Genomic DNA, 24,645 nt, shown 5'->3' on the forward strand with positions numbered 1-24,645 from the left:
CCAGATCATGATGCCATCCTTGAATATCCATGGAAAGGAGAGAGGACTGCTTCCTTCTACCTTACTTTCCTCCCATTCCAACTCGGAACATCCAGGGCTTCATATTAATAGAATCCTGGCCCTGGGCAGATTATTGGGAACAGAGGAGCCAGGACTTTGGACTGGACCTGATATTATGGGATCATAGAAAGTCAGGCTGAAAATTAGGAACCTTCCAGTTCAACCTCATCCCTCATTTTATAATATGGGAGCTGAGGGACAGTGATAATTCTAAATATCAAAATCATTATCGGTATCATTACTGTCTTCGTGTTAAATATGTTCTGTGTGCCAGGTTTTCCACATATATTATCACATTTAATCACTACAACAAAATGTTGAGGAAGATAGTACCACCATTGTGCAGAGGAGAAAACTGAGGCTCAGAAAAGCTAAGTAATTTACCCTAGATAACTATAGTAGCTGCTGCTGCTGCTGCTAAGTCGCTTCAGTCGTGTCCGACTCTGTGCGACCCCATGGACGGCAGCCCACCAGGCTCCGCCATCCCTGGGATTCTCCAGGCAAGAACACTGGAGTGGGTTGCCATTTCCTTCTCCAAAGTGTGAAAGTGAAAAGTGAAAGTGAAGTCGCTCAGTCTTGTCTGACTAGTAGCGACCCCATGGACTGTAGCCCACCAGGCTCCTCTCTCCATGGGATTTTCTAGGCAAGAGTACTGGAGTGGCTTGCCGTTGCCTTCTCCGAACAGAGCTACATTATTTCAAAAATTAGGGGCCTAGACAAATCTAGGATTGAAGTAACTGGACTCCTTGTCTGATGTTTCTTTTGTTATTTCATGATGCCTTTTGGGAAAACACAGTGGGATGAGGGGAGACCCAATTCAGACAAGGGCCTTATTCCTTCAGACCTATGTAATTCTACAGTGAGCACCTATCTGCTCTTTGGCTTTTTGTCCTCCATCCCCTGACTGTTCTTTCATTGAACAATATTCAACAACAGTTTGTTATTGTTATTATTTAGTCACTGAGAATCAATTATGTGCCAGTTACTGTGGTGACAAAATATGAGACCAAATGAATATATACATGGAGAGCAAAATACTTTTTTTTTTGAAATGTCACCTTTATTATAGAGTAAATTCTCATATACACATATACTCTAGTCTTCCATTGATCAAAGAAAAATACTTTTAAAAACTATCCTACAGGCCACCAGCTAGTAATATCAGAAATGTTAATAGCCAGAAGGCGTAGGACTGTAAATCATAGAGGCATGTTTACGTCTTGGCTGTACCACCGTTGGTTATGTAACTTGGGAAAGTCTGTTAGCCTCTCTGAGCTTCTTTGAGTCTCAGTTTTCTCATCTGTAAAATAAGGATTAAAATACATGCCTCTGGAAGATCAACTGAGAAAGGAGACACAAAAGCACCATCAGCTGTGTTTCTGTGAAGGCAATGATGCACATTTACTGAAGGTTTTTACATATGTCATAAGTCTCTGTTGTTGGTTGTCCCTGGATTATTACCTTGCTGTATCAATCTTTCTGCCTGAAGCAGGAAAGATTTTCCTCCAGTGATTCAAGCAAAACACTGACGCCACCAGCATAGCTAAAAGCTGGGTAGAGACTTTAATCCTGCCTGTACCTTCCTTCTCCTGGAGCCCTCTAGGTCAGTGTTGTCCAACAAAACATGTTCTACACCACATGGTGGCTATTGAGCACTTGAAATATGGCTAGTGTGATAGAGGATTTTCACTCATTTAAGTAGCCACAAGTCCTGAGTCTAATGGTACTCTACTGCCTGGGCCGTGCCAAGGATACCTTCCTCCCCAACCCCTTCTTTTTTGTTTTATCTCTCAGAAATCCATCAACAATAAGCACTCATCTTCTCGAATTGGTTAATTCCAAGATTCTCAAACTTCACTGTGCATGAGAATTCACCTGGAGATATTGATAAAACAGTTTTTTGGGCTACTCCCCACAGAGATTCTGATTCTGTAGGTCTGGGGCAGAGCTGGAAATTTTTGCTTCTAACACATTCCCAGGTGTTGCTGATGCTGCGGGTTCAAGGACCACAGTTTGAGAACCAGGGGTTAATTAACCATCTTGTTTGGAGACAGCTATGCCTTAGGGACTCTGTGGATCCTGGAGGCTCACAAAGACAACCCCCTAGGGTAATGACTCTCAACACTGGCAGCCCTTTGGAATCACCTGGGGAGCTTTTAAAAATTCCTGATGACCAGTCCCCATCCCAGACCAGTTAAATTAGAATCTCTGTGGATATGACCCAGACATGAGTCTTTTTTAAAGCTCCCCAGATGATTGCAGTCAGGACTGAAAACCAGTGCACTCACAGGACTTAAGCAAATTTCATTGCCTATTAAGTGGTAACAGAATCCACTCTATTTATGTCACAGGCTATCATGAGAATCTGATGAGACTATGAATGCAAAAAGGTTTTATAAACTGTTGGACCCAAGAGTAACGATTTGGGCATTGACGATCTTTTTTTTTTTTTTTTTGAGTGCAAATTGTTTTATTAGAAGGTGTTGGAAATTGGGGGGATAAGGACTAAGACTTGTAAGAGAAGCAAGCAATAAAATGTGCAGCATCACATAAAACACTGTGTGGGCGGCTGACATTTGGTCCCAAAAGAAGACTCTAGGAGACAGTGTAGAACTTGCATTGAACTGTAGTTACCCCACCCAAGGGATACACAGCTTGGTTATTTATCCACCAACCCACTGACTGAGGTTCTCCAGGAAGGATGCTAATTTCTGGCACTTTCTGCTGTCAGTCACAGTAAGAGTGGGCTCCGGTGGTCAAAGAAAGCCCTCCTGAAAAGAGAAGGCATTGACAGTCTTGCAAGAGCCAATTAGCAAATGATGCTGTCAGCCCTATTGGACTGAGATAACGCTGCTCTCTGTGGTTTGCATTCTAGTACTGTCCCACTGAGCAGGCTGCTGCAGGCACGGATGCTGAGCATGTACAACAGTTCTACAACCTTCTAACAGCCTCCATTGATGTATCCAGAAGCTGGGCAGAAAAGATTCCCGGATTTACGGATCTCCCCAAAGAAGATCAGACATTACTTATAGAATCAGCCTTTTTGGAGCTGTTTGTTCTCAGACTTTCCATCAGGTAATTACTATTCTATTATCTTCCTTTAGTCCACTCCTTCGAAACCTGCTGGATTTTTAACTAAGTCAGTGGTGAAAAGTTTGCTCAAGAAGGACATATGTAATATGTCCAGGCATTAAAAAAACTGAGCAGTGGATCGAACACTGGACTGGTAGCCAGGTCTCCTGGGTTCTAGTTTCAGTTTTAGCAGACTTGTTGTAAGACCCTAAGCAGGTCACTTGCTTCACTAGAAATTTAGTTTCCTTCTTTATAAAATGAGAAGGTTGGATTTGGCAATTGATGGGCTTCCCTGGTAGCTCAGCTGCTAAAGAATCCGCCTGCACTCCAGAAGACCTGGGTTTGATCCCTAGGTTAGGAAGGTTTCCTCGAGGAGGGATAGCAATCCACTCCAGTATTCTTGCCTTGAGAATCTCCATGGACAGAAGAGCTTGGCCAGCTAGTCTGTGGGGTCGCAAAGAGTCGGACACGACTGAGCGAGCGATTAAGCACAACACACAGCAAAACCCCTTGCAGTGCCATCATTCTGTGATTCCAGGAAGATTGTCATGGTATGTAAGGTATTTCCTGGGAGCAAGTGTTTTCAGCATTGCCTTTACTTTCCAGGTTTCTATTTAGTGTTACTTTCTGATACACCAGTTCAGTTCAGTTCAGTCGCTCAGTCATGTCCAACTCTTTGCGACCCCATGAATCACAGCACACCAGGCCTCCCTGTCCATCATCAACTCCCAGAGTTCACTCAAACTCATGTCCATCGAGTCGGCATGCCATCCAGCCATCTCATTCTCTGTCGTCTCCGTCTCCTCCTGCCCCCAACCCCTCCCAGCATCAGAGTCTTTTCCAGTGAGTCAGCTCGTCGCATGAGGTGGCCAAAGTATTGCAGTTTCAGCTTTAGCATCAGTCCTTCCAATGAACACCCAGGATTGATCTCCTTTAGAATGGACTGGTTGGATCTCCTTTCAGTCCAAGAGACTTTCAAGAGTCTTCTCCAGCACCACAGTTCAAAAGCATCAAGTCTTCAGCAATCAGCTTTCTTCACAGTCCAATTCTCACATCCTTACATGACCACTGAAAAAACCATAGCCTTGACTAGACAGACCTTGGTTGGCAAAGTAATGTCTCTGCTTTTCAATATGCTATCTAGGTTGGTCATAACTTTCTTTCCAAGGAGCAAGCGTCTTTTAATTTCATGGCTGCAATCAGCATCCACAGTGATTTTGGAGCCCCAAAAAATAAGGTCTGACACTGTTTCCACTGTTTCCCCATCTATTTCCCATGAAGTGATGGGACCAGATGCCATGATCTTTGTTTTCTGAATGTTGAGCTTCAAGCCAACCTTTTCACTCTCCTCTTTCACTTTCATCAAGAGGCTTTTGAGTTCCTCTTCACTTTCTGCCATAAGGGTGGTGTCATCTGCATATCTGAGGTGATTGATATTTCTCCCGGCAATCTTGATTCCAGCTTGTGCTCTTCCAGGCCAGCATTCCTCATGATGTACTCTGCATAGAAGTTAAATAAGCAAGGTGACAATATACAGCCTTGACGTACTCCTTTTCCTATTTGGAACCAGTCTGTTGTTCCATGTCCAGTTCTAACTGTTGCTTCCTGACCTGCATACAGGTTTCTCAAGAGGCAGGTCAGGTGGTCTGGGATTCCCATCTCTTTCAGAATTTGGATTTCCCATCTCCACAGTTTATTGTGATCCACAAAGTCAAAGGCTTTGGCATAGTCAATGAAGCAGAAATAGATGATTTTCTGGAACTCTCTTGCTTTCTCCATATCCAGCGAATGTTGGCAATTTGATCTCTGGTGCCTCTGCCTTTTCTAAAACCTGCTTGAACATCTGGAAGTTCACAGTTCACATATTGCTGAAGCCTGGCTTGGAGAATTTTGAGCATGACTTTACTAGCATGTGAGATGAGTGCAGTTGTGCGGTAGTTTGAACATTCTTTGGCATTGCCTTTCTTTGGGATTGGAATGAAGATTGACCTTTTCCAGTCCTGTGGCCACTGTTGAGTTTTCCAAATTTGCTGGCATATTGAGTGCAGCACTTTCACAGAATCATCTTTCAGGATTTTAAATAGCTCAACTGGAATTCCATCACCTCCACTAGCTTTGTTCTAAGGCCCATTTGACTTCACATTCCAAGATATCTGGCTCCAGTGATCGCGCCATCGTGATTATCTTGGTCGTGAAGATCTTTTTTGTACAGTTCTTCTGTGTATTCTTGCCACCTCTTCTTAATATCTTCTGCTTCTGTTAGGTCCATACCATTTCTGTCCTTTATCGAGCCCATCTTTTCATGACACACCAGAGGGGGCGCTAAAGAGTTCCCACAGCTTTGCAGCCTCCAGTATTTACTCCAAGAGAATAGCTTCTGGATCAATAAATTTGGTTCACCTTACTGCACTCAGTGACATCAAAAACAACGAGAAACTGAGTTTTCAAAAAGCTAGAACCTGGAATCTAAGCTTCTGCCATAAAGTTCACATGTAGCATTTTAAATTCTATCTTCCTTGCTTCCTTTCAGTTATATATTTATAGGAGATGGTACCAACATTTTACCAATATTATAGGAAAAACCATCACTTTTCCCCTCCTTCTCTTCCCTACCCACTCCCCAGTTTCATATCATGTTACCAAAAACTCTCATTTAAGATGCAAATTCCCATGCCTCATTCCCAGCTGTTTTGGTTTGGATCTACGTTGAAGCAAGTCTGCTGCTGCTGCTAAGTCACTTCAGTCGTGTCCGACTCTGTGCGACCCCATAGATGGAAGCCCACCAGGCTCCCCCGTCCCTGGGATTCTCCAGGCAAGAGCACTGGAGTGGGTTGCCATTTCCTGCTCCAGTGCCTGAAAGTGAAAAGTGAAAGTGAAGCTGCTCAGTGGTGTCTGACTCCCAGTGACCCCATGGACTGCAGCCTACCAGGCTCCTCCCATGGGATTTTCCAGGCAAGAGTACTGGAGTCGGTTGCCATTGCCTTCTCCGTGAAGCAAGTCTGCTGCTGCTGCTGCTAAGTCACTTCAGTCGTGTCCGACTCTGTGTTACCCCATAGACGGAAGCCAACCAGGCTCCCCCGTCCCTGGGATTCTCCAGGCAAGAACACTGGAGTGGGTTGCCATTTTCTTCTCCAATTCATGAAAGTGAAAAGTGAAACTGAAGTCGCTCAGTCGTGTCCGACCCTTAGCAACCCCATGGACTGCAGCCTACGAGGCTGCTCCGTCCATGGGATTTTCTAGGCAAGAGTACTGGAGTGGCTTGCCATTGCCTTCTCCAGAAGCAAGTCTAGAAATCTGCATTTTTTAATGTATTTATTAATTTTTTTAAATGAAAGATGAATATTTTTAATGATGAAATGTACAATTCACAAAGAAGATAGACATCATAAACAGTTAGACACCTAACAAGAAAAAAACAAAGATACATAAAGCAAAAATCAGAAGAAATATGAGGGAAAAGAAAATATATATATAATCATAGTGTGACATATTAACTTAGAAATCTGGATTTTTAAGTCATAGTCTAGCAATTCTGATGCCACTGGTCTGAGGTCTGGGTTTTAAACCCTGAGATTGAATCATTTTGTCCTGTGCATGCATGCCTCTGGGGAGGGATCTGTGGGAGAGACTGAAGTGGAGTTACAACCAGACTGGCAGTAATTAGCATAATTACAGCCTATCCTGCATGTGCAGGAGCCAAGCTGAATCAGCAATTTGACTGCTATCTATTAGGCAGGCAGCAAAGGATTAAGTCAGTGATCAGCTCCATGAGGACAGACACCATGTAGGCCCCATTCATCAGGTTTTCTCCAGTGTCCAGCTAAGGAATGACACTGGTTTTGTGCTCAAGAAATACTTGCTGAGTGAGTGAATGAATGAAATTATTTCTCTAAAAAACACAGTTAAAAAGACATTAACATGTTACTGCAATGGGCCAAGAGAGAGAAATATATGGCAAGAGATTTGAAAATTAAAGGAGAGTTAAGATTAAGTTAAGGTCCACCTAAAATTCAGAATTAGTTACACCTAACACTGGTTGGGCTCCTCTTGTATTCAGGCACTGTGCATAGACTTTCAAATTCTTTATTTTATTTAATTCCCACAACATTCTTTGGAGGTAGCAATTAGAATTCCTGTTTTATAGATAAGAATAAGGAAATGCAGAAAGATTAAAGGAGTGCCCAAGGCTCCACAGAGAAGTGGTGCTAACTAGAAGTTCCAGGGTGCCTTTCATGAGAAAAGAATGGGATCACTGCGGACATAATATAAACTATCAGGATGAATTGAGAAATAGCCCTCTATAACCCCGCTGCTAAAAGCGGAGAATGTAGTACAAAACAAGGACTCTTTTTACTTTAGACCATTGTTCAGTTTATGATTGATTTCTGGCGCTTGAAAGGACTTGGTGTTTTTAGAGCCTGCACAATGGAATTGTAGTGCCTAACCTCGGGCCTTATCAGTTTTCAACATTTAAGAAAATGAAAGAGAAGTCCTGGTGAAGGATCACTGAAGGGAACAGTCTCGTGTTCATGGCACAGAGAGACAGGGTACTGGGCTTCACTTCCAGCATCCATCCCAGGGCAAGCCAGAAACTGCTTCTAACCATAAGAGAGCAGTTGCCCTACTCCAAGCATCTCCAGGGCTGAGGCTTAACAGGGAAGTCAGCAGACCACTAGCAGTGGTTGTTTATGTCAGGGTTGTTCATTGAGGGCGTCTGGGCAGGTTTAACAGCACCACGCTGGGTTTTGAAGGCTGCCCAAAGCTGTGTGGGTACCAGTGCATTATGATGTTATCCCACTGGACAGATTGAACAGACCTATTTTTGTGTCTCTATTCTCACCCCCTGACGACTTTCTCTCATAGGTCAAACACTGCTGAAGATAAGTTTGTGTTCTGCAATGGACTTGTCCTGCATCGACTTCAGTGCCTTCGTGGATTTGGGGAGTGGCTCGACTCCATTAAAGACTTTTCCTTAAGTTTGCAGAGCCTGAACCTTGATATCCAAGCCTTAGCCTGCCTGTCAGCACTGAGCATGGTCACAGGTAAGCGCCACCCTGACGTGATGTGAAGGGACTGTGTCTCCCCCTCTCTCTTTTCCTGGCTTATGTTTGATTCTGGCTTTGGCTGTCACACAAACACAGGAAATTAGGAAAATGATTGCCCCACTCTGCTGAAATCCACTGAGTTTGTTGTTGTTTAGACGCTAAGTCATGTCTGACTTTTTGCAACCCCATGGACTGTAGCCCACCAGGCTCCTCTGTTCATCGACTTTCCCAGGCTAGAATACTGGAGTGGATTGCCATCTCCCTCTCCAGGGCATCCTCCCAACCTAGGGATCGAACCCATGCCTCCTGTATTGGTAGGTGTATTCTTTACCACTGAACCACCAGGGAAGTCCCCCACTAGGTTTATCATAGTTTAAAACAGGAGACACACAGCTGCAACTTATTGTCATGAACTTTCAGGAAAGAGGATTCCCAGTGGATTTGGTTATTGTCCGTAAACCCAGTTATGTGAAAATCTAAATTTCCACAGGGTCACTGTGGGCAGTTGGACTCACTGCTTCAGGGTTATTTTTACAGGAGCTTTTGAAGGAAGATTACCTTAACCAGCCTGGTCCTGTGGGACAGAGGGGTGGGTCTTCGCTTCTCCCCAGTCCTTGGCTAGTAACCCATAGTAAAACCAAAGAACTGCATACACATAAAACACACATTTATTTATTTACAGCTTTATTTAGCAGCTTTAATTGGCAGGGGACTGAGGAAAATGGGTATTCATATACAGCAAAAATGGTTCAACTCAATTACTTTAAGGGTTTAAACCAGAAGCCTAGAACATATTCAGCTTCTCAGCTATGCTTTTCTCCCCCTAGATGTCTCTTTCTGTCTATCTTTTGGGAGGTAAACGATTCCAAGGCAGAATGACAAAGAAAAACAAAGGCATAGTGGATAAGAAAGGGAACACCATCTCCCTGTAGCTGCTTGAGGCCCCAGCTCCCCTCTGCCCCTTCATACTTGGAGAGTTTCCTGTTCGATCTCATCCTTCTTGTTCAAACTGGGGCCTGGTGAGGTAGTGACGGTAGATGGAGGCTCCAGAAGAGGCTAGCCAGAGCGGGTTTCACCTCCCATCCTTTTCATCAGACTCAAGTACAGGCTAGGTCACTGGATTGAGGATTAAGTTTCAAATTCTTGACACACTTTTGGCTGTGGAAAACATGTTTTTTTAGGCTGGTGATGCATTTCACAGAGGGCCAAATGCATCCTGGGGCACACATGGGCCCTTCTTTCTGATGCATCAGAAATATGCATTGTTTACACACACGTCCTTGGGATATCTCCTGTTAGCTAAAGTGAGATGTGTCTGAGTACATTAATAGACTAAGCTGGTTCATTATCTAATGGTTTACATAAAGTCCAAGAAGAGTAAAGGTGTCCACAATGGGAGGAATAGGACACCAGTGTGTTCCCTCAGGATTCCGAGTAGAAATTAACTCCTCCTGGTCTTTGGTCCTGAAAGAGGGGTCTCCCTGCCAGAGGCTTCCAAGGAAACCATTGACAAAACAAAAGAAACAATCTCCAAGAGTATGGATTTGATTAGGGGTCTTCCAAATGGCACACATAAGGGAGCACCTGAAGAAAATAAACACATTGAAGGCACAAATGAATCACTCCAGCAGGACTGGAATGAACGTGGTTCAAAGGCTAGTTTTCAACTGAAGCTCTCCAGTCAGTTTTAAAATCATTCAGCTCTTCCTAGGACAGTTAAACCTTCAAAGCTAGAAAGTATGAAATTTAGTTAATTTAGAAAAGCAAACATAAAAACCAGAGCCAGCTAACCTTTGCTTTCAGTAAATAAAGCCAACACATTGCCCATCGCTATGGAAGTCGGTTTTGAGTATAGTTCATCAACAAGTGTTCCCTGATCTAGGCACTCTGCTGCAATCCAGTAGGTTTTCAGAGATGGTAACACATATCCCTGGAAGAGATAGAGCATTCAAAAGAATCCATGTGATACAAGGTGCTGAGTGCCAAGGTGGGGATGTGAGAGTGGATACAAGGTGCTGAGAGACCCGTGGTAGGAGATGGTCATCTCAAAAGAAGTAGTGTAAAAGAATCTAAAAAAGAGTGAGTACATGTATACGTATAATGGAGTCAACTTGCTGTACACTTAAAACTAACACAACATTGTAAATCAACTATACTCCATTAAAAAAATTTTTTTTAAAGATGTAAATATATCCAAACCAGGAAAAAAAAAAAGAGGCAGCATGAGCTGGTCTTTGATAAAAACATAAGATATCTCCAGGTTAAAATGGAAGCAGTGAGAATTCTAGGCATAAATATAAATTTGCTAAAGCCATGGAAAATGTGGCTGTCATACATATCAGGTCTAAAAACCAGAGTGATGGGAAGTGAGACAGGTGTGATAGGTTAGGGTGAGGCATGGCATGGTGAACCTTTCACACTTGGATGAGAAGGTTTGGGGTTTCTCTTGAGAGCAGTGGGGATCCACAGAGAGGAGCATCATGGCCAGGCTTGCATTTTAGAAAGATCTACCCTAACAGCTGGTTTTGAGCACAGATTTTAGCAGGAAAGAGACTAAGGGGAAAAGCCAGTCCAGGTATGAAAGTTGGTTTGAGAGGAGGTCCTGAGGCTGACATCCTTTTTTTGTTTTACCCTTTAAGTAGAAATTAATAGACAACAGTGAGGTCGCAGCATATGGGTGCCAGGCAGTCCCAACCTGGAGAGATTGGCAGTTCAGTGCAGAGAATACGGACTAGGAATTAGGAGAAGGTGGTGCTAGTCCCATTGCTGCCTGCAGTTTGCTGTGTGTGCAGCAGTTACAGATGCTTTGCTGCTGCAGCTGTTTAGTCAGTAAGTCGTGTCCAACTCTTTGTGACCCCATGGACCCGCCAGGCTTCTCTTTGCATGGGATTTCCCAGGCAAGAATACTGGAGTGGGTTGCAATTTCCTTCTCCAGGGGATCTTCCCAACCCACGGATTGAACTTGCGTATCCTGCATTGCAGGCAGATCCTTTGCTGCTGAGCCACCTATAGGTGCTCAGCCTCTGCCCATTTATGTGGAGACTTGCTCAGGGAGGAAGCAGGTCGTCTTGGCAGAAATTGCAAGGATTTGGGAGACCACCACCCCAGGTTTGAATCTGGGATCGTGTATTTAATAAGTGCATGCTACTGAGAAATGCATTTCTCTGAACTCAGTTTCCCCATCTGTAAAATGGGGATAATAATATCTATTCCCTCTGGTCATGGCAAGGATGACAGATAACTAGGTTTGCGGTATAGCCAAACTGGCTTCAGAACAGGTGCTCTCTCCATTTATCTTCCATCCTGGAGGGATGGTGACAGGGACTCCATCAAATCAGGCATATGCCTGCCCTTTCCACAAACCCTAGCAGTCCAAAATCAAACTCGGTGGCATGAGGAAACAGATGGTAATCTTAGAAGGCAGTGTGTTTGGTGAATATCTCCTAGGATGCTGGAGAGAGGCTTGAAGAAAGACAGTGATATTAAAGAAATTTGGCTGCACTTACCAGGCACTGACAAAGGGCCCAGTCCTTGATGGGGTGCTTCCAGATCCTGCTCTCAGTCCCACGGCCTGTGCAGAGATGGTTGTTATAGGTGCTGTAGTTATAATACACAAGAAAAACAAGGCCTCTTCTCTCATTTCTGGATCCTGCAGAACTCTCTCTGTGATTTGCTGGTTGGGAGAGGGGTTGAAATGTGTGAAAACTTCAGGAAATGGCAGAAAAGGCAGTGCCTGAGCACTAGCAGTGCACATTGTCATGGCTATTAATTTTCATTTGAACGTGGGCTTCCCTGAAATCTTGACCTCTGAGAAAGCTCCATGGATCATAAAAGGTTACTGTGGAATATCAGTTGGGCTATTAGCAGGAGAAAATTTGTCCCCAAATTGTCTGCTCCAAACAACACCGAACTCTTCGAAGGGAAATGGGGTTTTAGACATTAACCAGTCTTGCTTCCAGGAAAGTTATTAAGAATCTGTACCACATTGGTAGTTTGTACAAACATGACATTTTTTCCCAATTCTTTTTTTTTTTTCTTCCTCCACTTCTGTCTCTGTGCCCTGATAAAAAACTAGGTGGCGAGGTGGGGCAGGAAATGGTTTTTTTCAGATTACTCTCCTTTCGCACAGTAAAAGGAAGTTCCCCACAGTTGTGGTTGTCACGTTTTTAGGTCCTCACTCTATTTACCCTAACCACTCCTATATTCCTGACATAGGAGTAATGGAAACACTTTGCTTCTGATAGAATACCAATAGGGTGATATCTAGTTGCAGTTAATTATGTGTAATAAATAAGAAGCCCCCTCCAAAATCAAAAGTTAGTATGGAATTACCATTTTGTAAGTATTGTTCACTAAATAAATATTGCTGCTGCTGCTAAGTCACTTCAGTCGTGTCTGACTCTGCGCGACCCCATAGATGGTAGCCCACTAGGCTCCCCTGTCCCTGGGATTCTCCAGGCAAGAACACTGGAGTGGGTTGCCATTTCCTTCTCCAATGCATGAAAGTGAAAAGTTAAAGTGAAGTCGCTCAGTCATGTCTGACCCTTGGCGACCCCATGGACCGCAACCTACTAGGTTCTTCCGTCTATGGGGTTTCCCAGGCAAGAGTACTGGAGTGGGTTGCTATTGCCTTCTCTGAAAATACATATTGAGGCCCTACTATATGTGGGGCATGGTGACAGTCCCTAGGGATGCAAAGATGAGCTATGTGTGAATTCTGCTGTCAGAATTCACAGCAGAAAAGTGTATGGTCTACTAGGAAGTCATATGTGTTGATGTAGTGAACTCAGTGTATGGTATTGAGTGCTCAGGTCCTTAAAAGGGATAGATTCAGGGCAGGGGAAGTTCAGATTACTGCTAGCACTTTGGGGGTAAAGGAAAATGGAGGTACTGGTCATGCGTGGCTTCCCAAGGAGATGGCATCAAGAAATGAGACCATTTAGAGGAAGGACATTGCCACTATGCAGTGGAGGAAACTACATAGCAGGGGCATGGCAGTGGAACTGTGCACATTCTGGGGAAAAGCAAGGAGTTGGAGTTGCATTATGTATTTTTTTATTTTTTCCTTTCCTTAAAGATTTTATTGGGGGATAATTGATTTACAATATTGTGTTAGTTTCAGGTGTACAACAAAGTGAATCAGTTATACATATATCTGCTGTTTTTCAGATTCTCTTCCCATATAGGCCATTATGCTATACTGTAGGTCTTTAAAATCCTATATGTAATCTCAGTAGAAAGAACAGGAAAACTAAAAGAGTACAAGCTACTACACTTGATGATGCTCTGTCTTACAATGAGCATGAAAAAAAAGACATGAATCCACTGTGGGCCAGGGACTCCCTACTTCTGATGGTGAGAGCTGAGATCATGTCCTGTACTTCGGGAAAATTTAAAGAATTTTCAGGGAAAATATTGATTCTATGTAATATTTATCTTATGGCTTATGATTATGACCTAACCGCAGAGTAAAATGCATTTTCCATAGAGTGAAAGGGGCTTCCCTGGTAGCTCAGCTGGTAAAGAATCCACCTGCAATGCAAGAGACCTGGATTCAATTTCTGGATCAGGAAAATCCCCTGGAAAAGGAATAGGCCACCCACTCCAGGATTTGTGGACTTCCCTGGTGGCTCAGATGGTATAGAATCCACCTGCAATGCAAGAGACCTGGGTTCGATCGCTGGGGTTGGGAAGATCCCTTGGAGGCGGGCATGGCAACCCGCTCCAGTATTCTTGCCTGGAGAATCCCCATGGACAGAGGAGCCAGGCTACAGTCCATAGGGGTCACAAAGAGTCGGAAACAACTGAGTGACTAAGCACAGCGCATAGAGCAAAAAGGGAAGAAGATTGGAAAGGCAGTTTTAGACCAGATAATGGAGAGAATCTTGAGTGCCAAATGCCATTTTTCAAGACACTACATTAAATCAATGTTCCCCATGGCTTTCATTCCCTACTCATGTCTTCCATCAGGTAGAAAACATTCTTTTCTTTTCTTTCTGTAGTCTTTCTCTTTTGTCTTATGGGAATGTGACTCTGAGATTGAGGAGGGGACAGAAAGCAGTGAAACAGTGACATGGGAGAACCCAGTAGGTGGCTGATCCTGCCACACTCCCCAGCACCTGTCTTCTCAGAGCTCCCCTGTTCACTCAAAATGGTTACCTGGTTACTCTGTTTTTCTCTCACATATAGCCATCAGCTACATTGCAAGGAAAACTAAATGTAAAACTTGACAGGGCCATATTTAAAAAAAAAAAATGGTAGTGGAGAAGGGATGTCATGGGAGTTGGAGATTGGAGGACTGGGTTCAAGTCTTCACCATGCTTACTTCCTAACTGCAATTTTGGGCAAGTTCCTTACCCTCTCTGAATCTCGGTGTTCTCCTTTTTCACAGGGATAATGATGTCTACGTGTAGGTTTCTTGTAAAGAGTGAATAACCTAATTTGTATTTTACAGAAAAAAAATTAGAGAAATCTTTATTATTATTACCCTAAATGGCACAAGTTTTACTTCCAAGAAGAGCTGGCAGTTCTAAGAATCCATAAGTCATTTCAATCGTGTTTGACTCTTTGCGACGCTATGGCCTGTAGCCAGCCAGGCTTCTCTGTCCATGGGTTTTTCTAGGCAAGGATACTGGGTTGCCATTTCCTACTCCAGGGGATCTTCCCAACCCAGGAATCAAACCTACATCTCTCATGTCTCCTGCATTGGCAGGTGGATTCTTTACCACTGGCACCAACTTTGAAGCCCCCCAAAATGTTGATGCTTCCCTACAGTTATTTGTGCACATCACATTAAGCAATTTCTTTGTGTCTTTCTTTCCCCGCTAGATTCAGAATTTCTTAAGGGAAGGGAGAGGTTTATTCATCTTTATAATTACTTTAGCATTGAAAAGTGTCTGGCATAAGGTAAATATTGCTTGAATGAATGGGTTAATTGTGAATAGCAGAAAGTGTCCCAAATGAGGAAAATCTGTGTTATTTATTTTTAGTCCACCACTTTGTTATTAGAAGATAGAATTCCTGAGAACTACCTTATTTTAATTCAGAGTGACTCTGTATTTATTGAACATCTGCTATGTGCCAGGCATAAAATCCCTTATCCTTGAAGAGTCTGTGGTCTCACTGGGGAGACAGACACCTGCTCTAATAAATCAAAGACAGCCTGAAAGGCACTATTACAGCCTGAGCACAGGTTGCTGACTGACTTGTGGTTTCCTGATCAGTGTGGGCTCAGCGTCTATGGGACTGCCCATCAGGAAAGGATGTTATAACATGAGAAGCAGCAGTGAGATGCCTTCCCAGAGAAAGAAGTAGAACTCCGAGCAGGAGGTTCTATTTGTTGGCGGGTGTCTGAGTTAGACACACATCTCTCCCCGGGCGCTCTCTTCCCCTTCCCCTTTGGCTGGACCTATATTATTGTTGTTACTGAGTCGGCCTGTGCCAAGACCTGCTCAAAGTCAAAAGAAGTTACTTTTCCTTATTGAGGCTGCTAATGGTACCATCACTCCTTTCCTTACCCCCTGATCCTTGCCATGAGGAAGAGGATTTGGCATTTCTTGTGTGGCCCTAAGAGGCAGAACTGTAAACTGTAGGAAGGCAAAATTTAGCTCAACATAAGGAAAGCTTCCTGAAAGACAGAACTATCTGAAATTGGAATAAGCAGCCATGGGGAGTGAGTTCCTGCCTTGAGGAGTGAGATTTACAGATATTGAATGAACGCTAGTTGTATACTGTATCAAACATCTTATGGGGACTGGGATTGACTGTAACAACAGCTTCTCCAACTTTCACGTGCATGCAAATTATTGGACATCTTGTTAAACTGCAAATAATAACCATACAATAGTGAGAAAGTGAGCAACAGTCCATGGGGTTTACATTTAATGGAAGAGGCAGGCACTGGTCACAAAAAATATCTGATTTCAACCCGTTATATCCTTCAAAGGGGAAAAAATAGAGAAAATGCCATAGAAGAACAAGATCTAGATTGGGAGTAAAAAGGGAAGCTTCCTTGAAGAAATATTTGGTCTGTAATCTACAGGATAAATAGATGTTAACCTGGTGAATAGGGAAAAACAGGAGCACAAAGCTAAATAGCTTCAGTTTTTCATTCAACCAGTCTCTCCGCATCTGTCTCTGTTTCGTACCTTCTCCTTCCCTCCCTCCCATCCCTTCTCCCCACTGCCTGCCTCCCTGCCTCCCTGCCTTCCTCTCTCTCCTAGCAGAGATGTCTACTGCGTGGCTAGCTAGAATGCACAGGAATCCAGCAGTGTCTTTAGACACTAACACAAGGCAGGTTAGAAGTGCAATCTGTTGTTGCTCGCTTTGTTCACTGTTCTAATCCCAGTGCTTTGTTCACTGTTACAGCCCCAGTGGCTGTAACACTGCTTGGCACAGAAAGTGAAAGTTGCTCAGTGGTGTCCAGTTCTTTATGACCCCATGCACTGTAGCCTGCCAGCCTCCTCTGTCTGTGGGATTCTCCAGGCAAGAATACTGGAGTGGGTTGCCATTCCCTTCTCAAGGGGATTTTCCTGACTCAGGGATCAAACCCAGGTCTGCCGCATTGTAGGCAGATTCTTTACCGTCTGAGCCACCAGGGAAGTTGTTGCTCTGCTTTGTACACTGTTCTAACCCCAGTGGCTATAACGCTGCTTGGCACAGAACAGATACTCAAATATTTGTTGAAAGAGGCAATTAGTCAATTAGCTAATTAGTTACACAGAAAGTAGGAGGGAGTTACAGGGAGGCTGAGTTCATCTCAGGAAAAGAAGGGACATTCTAACAATGTTCAAGGCAACCAGGTATAATAGAAATATCTCTGGACTTGGCATGAAAGAAATTAGCCACTTGTTAATTTTGACCGTGGCAAGTCACTTCACTTTCTGTGCCTTAACGTTCTTATTCATTGAATACAGATTATCTTTGTCCTGCCTAGTTCATAGAGTTATGGTGAATAAAATAATAAAACAATAAAATAATCTAAGTTTTTAAAATGTAATGTAAAGTACTATTAAATATATTTTTATTATCAGGGTGTAAAAGTGAACTCCCAGTCTGGCTGGTGTCAGGCACTCTCTTTGTGGTATCTTGCAGTGGAGACTTTTGTCTTAGGAGAGAGTTTGAACTCAAATTCTTTCCAATTCATATATTCTGTGGTTATGACACATAAATCCACACATGTGGGCATGCATGCTCATTCCGACTCTTTGCAACCCTAAGGACTGGAGCCTGCCAGGAATTCTGTGTCCGTGGAATTCTCCAGGCAAGAATACTGCAGTGGGTTGCCATTTCCTCCTCCAGGGGATCTTACCGACCTAGGGATCGAACCCACATCTCTGGCATCTCCTGCTTTGGCAGGCAGATTCTTTACAGAATCTGTATTTTCAAGTTTTGAATACATGAAGCTGAGTTAAAATACATATTGGATAAAAATGATATAGATCAAAATGCAAGAAATACTGAGAAGCTTGCTTTATTTAATGGTGGACAAATATCATAAACTGAAATCTGTATATAGGAAGGGGGAAAATCCAAATGTCTAATTTCCCCTACAATTTATGAACTCTCTGTATATCTCTGTATGACTCTCTGTATAACTCTGCAGCCATGTTTACCAAGCTGCAAGAAGAAAGGGAGGTTCCCTTAAATTAAAATGTCAGTGATTGGGGTTTTAAGGAATTTCAGATTATTGGGAAGGTCTCAGACACTTAGTGACTCCCTAGTGATTTGAAAATCTTGCTGACTGCTGGCAGTAGTTTGCCTGGAGACTGAATTTTATTTCAACCCTTTTGAAAGAGTAAAGAAGCCACAAATCCAGTAGCTGTTCAACACAACAAAGAAGGTGCCTTTGGCTTCTAACAGGAGTGTCTCTGAATTCCTCAAGGAATTCCAGGCCTAGGGTTGATCCAGCTGGCAGGAGGTATCGATCTCCACTTGAATTCACTGAATAAATAATGGTTGCCATAGTTATCGAGCAGTCACAACTGGTTGGAGAGCAGGGAAAACTCTGAGGCACCTTCTGTGAGTTTGGCCATGAGAAAGTCTGGTTACAGGGTTCCATAATCAACCCCCTCCTGAAATCCAGGCCACACATTGCTCAGTTTCTTTCTTCTGATAATGAATGTAGGATCCTGAATATGGTGCAAGACATGAGGCACGGAAGGGAAGGGAAAGCTTAAATCAATGGATTGGTATTTTATTCTGGGAAGAGCATCTCTCCCTGCATTATGAACCTAGATTTGATATATCTCAGGATGTAACAGAATTTACTATCAGCAGGATGACTGTTTGATCATGTTACAGCAACGAAAAGGTTTCACAAAGGACCAAATCCCAGTTTGTTCCATTTTAACTTTGTTTGTTATACCAATACCATTAACCTGGATATTTTAAAAGAAAAGAGTGATCTGACAGTCTCATGAATATTTTCACTTTTCTGTTTCCGTTCACTCTTCTCTGTGTGTGTTCAGTTGTTCAGTCGTGTCTGACTCTTTGCAACCCCATGGACTGTAGCCCACCAGGCTCCTCTGTCCATAGAATTTTCCAGGCAAAAATACTGGAGTGGGTTGCCATTTCCATTCACCCTTCTCTAGATATCAGAATAATTTTTGCATAGATGGTAGCACAACTTAGATACCATTTTGTATTCCATTCTTTCTTTAATGTAATAGTATACATTTCACCATGTTGCTTCACAGCCTTCATGTCCTTTGTGATGTCTACAGAATCTTCCATTATGAGGACATACTGTTTTTAACTCAGCGCTTTCCCTATTTTTCTTCACTTTATCCTTTCCTGTTTTTTTTTTAATTGGAGCATAATTGCTCTATAGTGTTGTATTAGTTTCTGCCATACGATAAAGCGAATCAGGCATATGTATACATATATCCCTTCCCTCTTGGACCGCCCTTCTTCACCCACCTCCCACCCCCCTAATTCATCACAGAGCACTGAACTGAACTCTGCATGCTCTACAGTAGCTTCCCACTAGCTATGCATTTTATATATGGTAATGTGTTTATGTCAAACCTAATCTCCCAGTACATCCCACCCTCCCCTTCCCACCCTGTGCATCCACACGCCAGTGTTCTACGTCTGCATTTCTACTCCTGCCCTGCAAATAAGTTCATCTATGCAAATGTTCTAGATTCAAGATGATGCCACCCCAAGTGTCTTCATGCATACAGTCTTATTCTTTTGTTCAACATTTTCTTCAGATAAATTCCCAAGAGTGGGATTACTTGGTCAGAGACTCTGAACATTTTATAGCTTTTGAAATTTGCTGACAAGTTTGCAGCCAGATTTTTTGCTCTTGAGGTAGACAATAGGCAGCACTGGTGGTAAAGAATCTACCTGCAATGCAAGAGACCTGGGTTTGATCCCTGGGTTAGGAAGATTCAGGAAGATCCTCTGGAAAAGGGGATGGCTACCCACTCCAGTATTCTTGCCTGGAGAATTGCATGAACAAAGGAGCCTGGTGAGCTACAGTCCATGGGGTCTCAAAGAGTCAGACACGACTAAAGCGACTTAGCATGCACATACTGAGAGATGAAAACTTTGACTGAGATAACAGGGGCCAATGTCTTCTTTCAGGAAAGAGGCTCTGAAATCTACACACTGAGGGAGAGCAAATTGATTGGCACTGGATGTCAGGCTCCTTTTTGTTCACAGGATATGCAACATTGCTCTGGAGCCAGAGGATAGAGGCTGCCTCAGAAGATTGGGTTCAAATCCCAGTTCTTAGCAGTTGTGTGACTTTGGGAAAACCATTTAACCATCTATACAAAATAAGAGATCATACTATTTAACATAGGAATAATTTTATATATTATTTTATAGAATATAAGATTACTGGTGTTCATGTCTTGCCACATTATGAAATGCTTGCATCACCTCCTCAGGTCCTCCTCTTCTTCTCTTTGACTTTTCCATCTCCACAGAGGAAAAACATGTGCCAGGTATAGGTCAATAGGAGTATGGGAGTGGGGAGGGAGGGGATAAAGAAAAGAAAATCTAGATTCTTCTCAATGCTGGTTAGCATGAAAACACAAGAATGCACTTTGTATCAGGGCAGCTTTTGCATTCGCAAATGGAAAATTACAGCCCCTACTACCAAGTGAGTCTGTCAGGATGGCAGCATTGTTTCATTTACCTGGATGTGTGTCTGTGTCACTCTGAAAAGAGTTGCTTCCTCAGGTCTTGCTTTTGTAAGACCTCAGTCAGATAATGTGTTCAAAACAGTAGCCACCTTGTTATTCATTCACTGTGGCTCTGTGCTGGGAACTGTGTGCTTCATCTGTGTTATTCGCCCAAGCTGGTCCTCCTAGAAACTCTGAACTGGGTATGATTATTATCTTCATTTTGTAAGGAAATGATGGCTCAGAAGTTAAGGGACTCTAGGGGACACTGAGTAAGTGCCAGGACTGAGATTCAATCCCTAGTGCTGTTTGATACTGTGTGTGTGCGTGCTAAGTCACTTCAGTGGTGTCCGACTCTTTGCGACCCCGTGGACTATAACCCACCAGGTTCTTCTGTCCATGGGGATTCTCTAGGCAAGAATACCGGAGTGGGTTGCCATGCCCTCCTCCAGGGCATCTTCCTAACCCAGGGATCAAACCTGTGTCTCTTATGTCTCCTGCGTTGGCAGGCGGTTTCTCTACCACTCGCACCACCTGGGAAGCTACATTCGATACTCAAGGCCTTGAACTACCTCTAAGAGGGAGGGCATTATGACTGTAAAATGCCATCCCAACTGGCAGAACAGGACACAGGTCTCCATTAGGGATTCAGGGTTTTTTAAGACGTAACTGCCTCCTAAATTTTCCTATCCTTTTCTATCCTTCTGCAGAACGACATGGGTTAAAAGAACCAAAGAGAGTGGAGGAGCTATGCAACAAGATCACAAGCAGCTTAAAAGAGCACCAGAGTAAGGGACAGGCTTTGGAGCCCACTGAGCCCAAGGTCCTGCGTGCCCTGGTAGAACTGCGGAAGATCTGCACCCTGGGCCTCCAGCGCATCTTCTACCTGAAGCTGGAAGACTTGGTATCCCCACCTTCCATCATCGACAAGCTCTTCCTGGACACCCTGCCTTTCTGAGCAGGAGCAGCTTGAGCAGGGAGCTGCCTCATCTGCTAGCAGCCGCTTGCTAAGTAGCAGAGGGAGGGGGTCTGGACACCTACCATTTTCTGTCCTTCCTTAAGAGAGAAAGCAAGCTCCTGTCGAAATGAAAGACTTTTTTTTTTTTTTCTGGCACTTTTCCTTACATCTGAAAGCCAGAAAACTTGCAGAGCATTGTGTTGGGGTTGTGTTTTATATTTAGGTTTTGGGGTTGGGGTGGGAGGGGGGTATAGTTCATGAGGGTTTTCTAAGAAATTGCTAACAAAGCACTTTTGGACAATGCTATCCCAGCAGGAAAAAAAAAAAGGATAATATAACTGTTTTAAAACTCTTTTTGGGGGAATACAATTATAGTTGGTTTGTATTTAAAAACAAGAACAGCCGAGGTTTGTTCGCCAGGGTAGGATGTGTCTTGAGACTGATCCCTTTAGAATACACTTCTTGTATCAAGGGTACGTATGTGGTGCAAACAAAACAGAAATTTCCTCTTCTTAGTTTCTTTCTTCCTTTATTTTATTTTAACAAATGGTGAAAGATGGAGGATTACCTATACATCAGACATAGCAAAACAATAATGGCTGTTCGCTTCCATATACAAGTGCAATTTTTAAAGTGCTGTCTTATTAAGTCTTGTTTATTAACTCTCCTTTATTTTGTATGGAAATAAAAAGGAGGCAGTCATGTTAGCAAATGACACATACTAATTTCCCTAGCAGAGGCTCGTCCACCTGCCCTGTAGAACCCTTCTGAGGTATGGTCCATCCAAGATTTTAGGCCATTCTTGATGGATCCAGACCCCTGCCCTAACTGTCCAGCTGTCCTAAAGAGGGCTCAGATTATACGACGGATTGCCACACAGCTTCTTTATTGTCATCTTTTGTAAATCCTGCCAGAGTTCCCTAAACTTGCTTCAATTATAGAAACTGACTGGCATTCATTCAGAAGCCCCAGGAGCATTCAATAAGTTTCAAGTATTTGAACCCTAGATGAGAACATGCAAATAAGTAGGAATGGATCATACAGGGTAAGCACCAGGGATAATAAGGTTTTTTAAAGTATATATAATTTAATTTTTGTTATTGGTTAATGAGACAATTTTGGAGAACAGGCAAGTCTTATTATAAAAAAAAAATAGTATGAATGTAAGTACTAGAAAGAATTAGTGTGCTGCGTTTCAACATTCCGTGTTCGTACTCCCTTTTGTATGTTTGTACTGTTAATGCCATATTATTATGAGATAATTTGTTGCATAGTGTCCTTATTTGTATAAACATTTGTATGCACGTTATATTGTAATAGCTTTGCCTGTATTTATTGCAAGACCACCAGCTCCTGGAAGCTGAGTTACAGAGTACTTAAATGAGGTGTTCACAGTGAACTTGGATACACCACTTAGAAATTAAATAAGCAAATATATATATAAATATAGCAGGTTACATATATATTTATAATGTGTCTTTTTATTAACCATTTGTAAAATAAATGTTACTTTCCACGCGGTTATTTTATGGTTCATTTGCAGTGACTTTTAAGGCAGTACTGTTTAGCACTTTGATATTAAAATTTTGCTTATGTTTTGCTAAATTCAAATAATGTTTGAAGATTTTTAGGTCTAAAAGTAACTTTATATTATATATATACTCTGTATCAAGTCAAAATATCTTTGGCCATTTTGCTAAGAAACAAACTTTGAATGTCAAACTGATGTCATAGTAGTTTTTGTTAGCTTTAAATCATTTTTGCTTTAGTCTTTTTAAAGGAAACATAACAAAACTATGCTGTTTGTATTGTCATTAAATTATACAATCAAACAAATGCCAAATGATTGCCTAATTGCTGCAAAGGAGAGTCCAGATAGCAAATCATGTATGTTTTTTTCCAAGTGTCATTCTGATATTTGATCTTGTATTGTTTGTGTGAGCTTTTGTGAGAGATTATTTTTATATTAATATCAAGATGATAGGATCTGGAATGTTAGGATCTTGGAATGTTAGAAGGGGCCTGACTTGTCAACTAGTCCACCCCTCCCTGAAATTCATAGAGAAGAGAACTGGGGCCCAGCAAAAGGCAGAGTTATGCAAGATAAAACAGCTGGTAACAAAATCAAGACTAGAACCTAATTCTTCTTTCCATGGTCTTCTTACTTAATTTACTGCATCTACAGGAAAACAGGCTTTTAAAAATAACCACTAATACTTACATTTTACCATGAGTAAAGTAGTACTTTTGCAGTAATTGTTTGAGTTTATGTGCAGACATAATAGACATAACTAAATATCAGGAAAGCTAACATTTCATACAAGGTAGCTTCAGACCAAATTCAAGTTGAATTTGAATAAATTAGAAATGCTGTGCATACGTATAACCTTTTTGAGCACCATTAGTCTTAGAATGTTAATCCTTGTTTTTTGTCATGTCTGTAAAGAAGAAACAAAACAAAAAACCGGAGCCCTAGAGAAACGCTGTCACTTTTTATTTTTACACCCATTGGATTTAAGGAAAAGACTTTTTAGTCGATATTGATTGGTTGGAAGGAATGAAGAAGGTTTTTAGTTATAGGTCCAGACACTAGTGCTGAAAATAAAGATTATAGCCAGTGTTCTTCTGTCTTCCATAGTTACTACAACTATGAGAGCCCCCCCCCAAACCCCCACCAAGTCATCTATCAATTCAGCTCTCTTTTTTTTTTCCTTTGGTCTTAATGTTGACACACAAGTTTATATAGAGTGGATGACCGAACTAGCTCAGAAGAGAACAGCAAAGAATTAAAGCAGGTGATCTTCCCTTGTGGGAGAGCTCTCTCAGTGCTAATATGCCTTCTGAGGGCAAAAATCAGGAATCCACCAGCTGTTAATGGAGAGTGCCTTGCTTCCATTTCAGACGGCAGAGTTTTTCCAAGTTTCTCTGCTCCTCTAACAGCATTGCTCTTTAGTGGGTGTTAACCTTGTGTTTGAAAGAAATGCTCTTGTACATTAACAATGTAAATTTAAATGATTAAATTAAATTACATTTTACCAATGGCTACTGGTCTGTTGAATAAGCACACTTCATTTAATAGTATTTTCTTAATCATTTATATAATGGTATTTGCTGTGAACTCTTGAAGAAAGTGAAAGTGTTAGTAACTCAGTCATGTCTGACTTTGCAACCCTGTGTGAACTCTTAAACATCTCAAATGGATTTTTTAAAGGCTTACTAGTGCTGAAAAATTAATAGGCATTCTGAATCAGAAATATATTAAACTTCACTGATTGGGAAGAGGGACATTCTAAATTCAATAACTATCTATTGATTACTTCCTGCAAGCAAAGCATAATTGGGTGCTTTGAGGAGATACAAACATGCAGTGTAT

The 24,645-nt window shown here is 42.3% G+C and overlaps 1 protein-coding gene across 3 annotated transcripts in view; it reads left to right on the plus strand.

Annotated features, from left to right (window-relative positions):
- The window catches only part of NR4A3 (nuclear receptor subfamily 4 group A member 3), a 43,869-nt gene extending 19,562 nt beyond the window's left edge, over positions 1-24,307 (plus strand). For all 3 annotated transcript variants that reach the window (XM_055427141.2, XM_055427140.2, XM_055427142.2), the window contains 3 exons: positions 2,936-3,135; positions 7,996-8,174; positions 21,025-24,307. In XM_055427141.2, the coding sequence (XP_055283116.1) occupies positions 2,936-3,135; positions 7,996-8,174; positions 21,025-21,272 (627 nt within the window). In that variant the 3' untranslated portion in view covers positions 21,273-24,307. The remainder of the gene's footprint in view (positions 1-2,935; positions 3,136-7,995; positions 8,175-21,024) is intronic.
- Positions 24,308-24,645: the final 338 nt, after the last annotated feature.

This window comes from Moschus berezovskii, chromosome 7 (assembly GCF_049115385.1).
Source record: "Moschus berezovskii isolate FMDL1 chromosome 7, NW_MosBer_1.0, whole genome shotgun sequence".
NCBI classification, from domain to species: Eukaryota; Metazoa; Chordata; class Mammalia; order Artiodactyla; family Moschidae; genus Moschus; species Moschus berezovskii.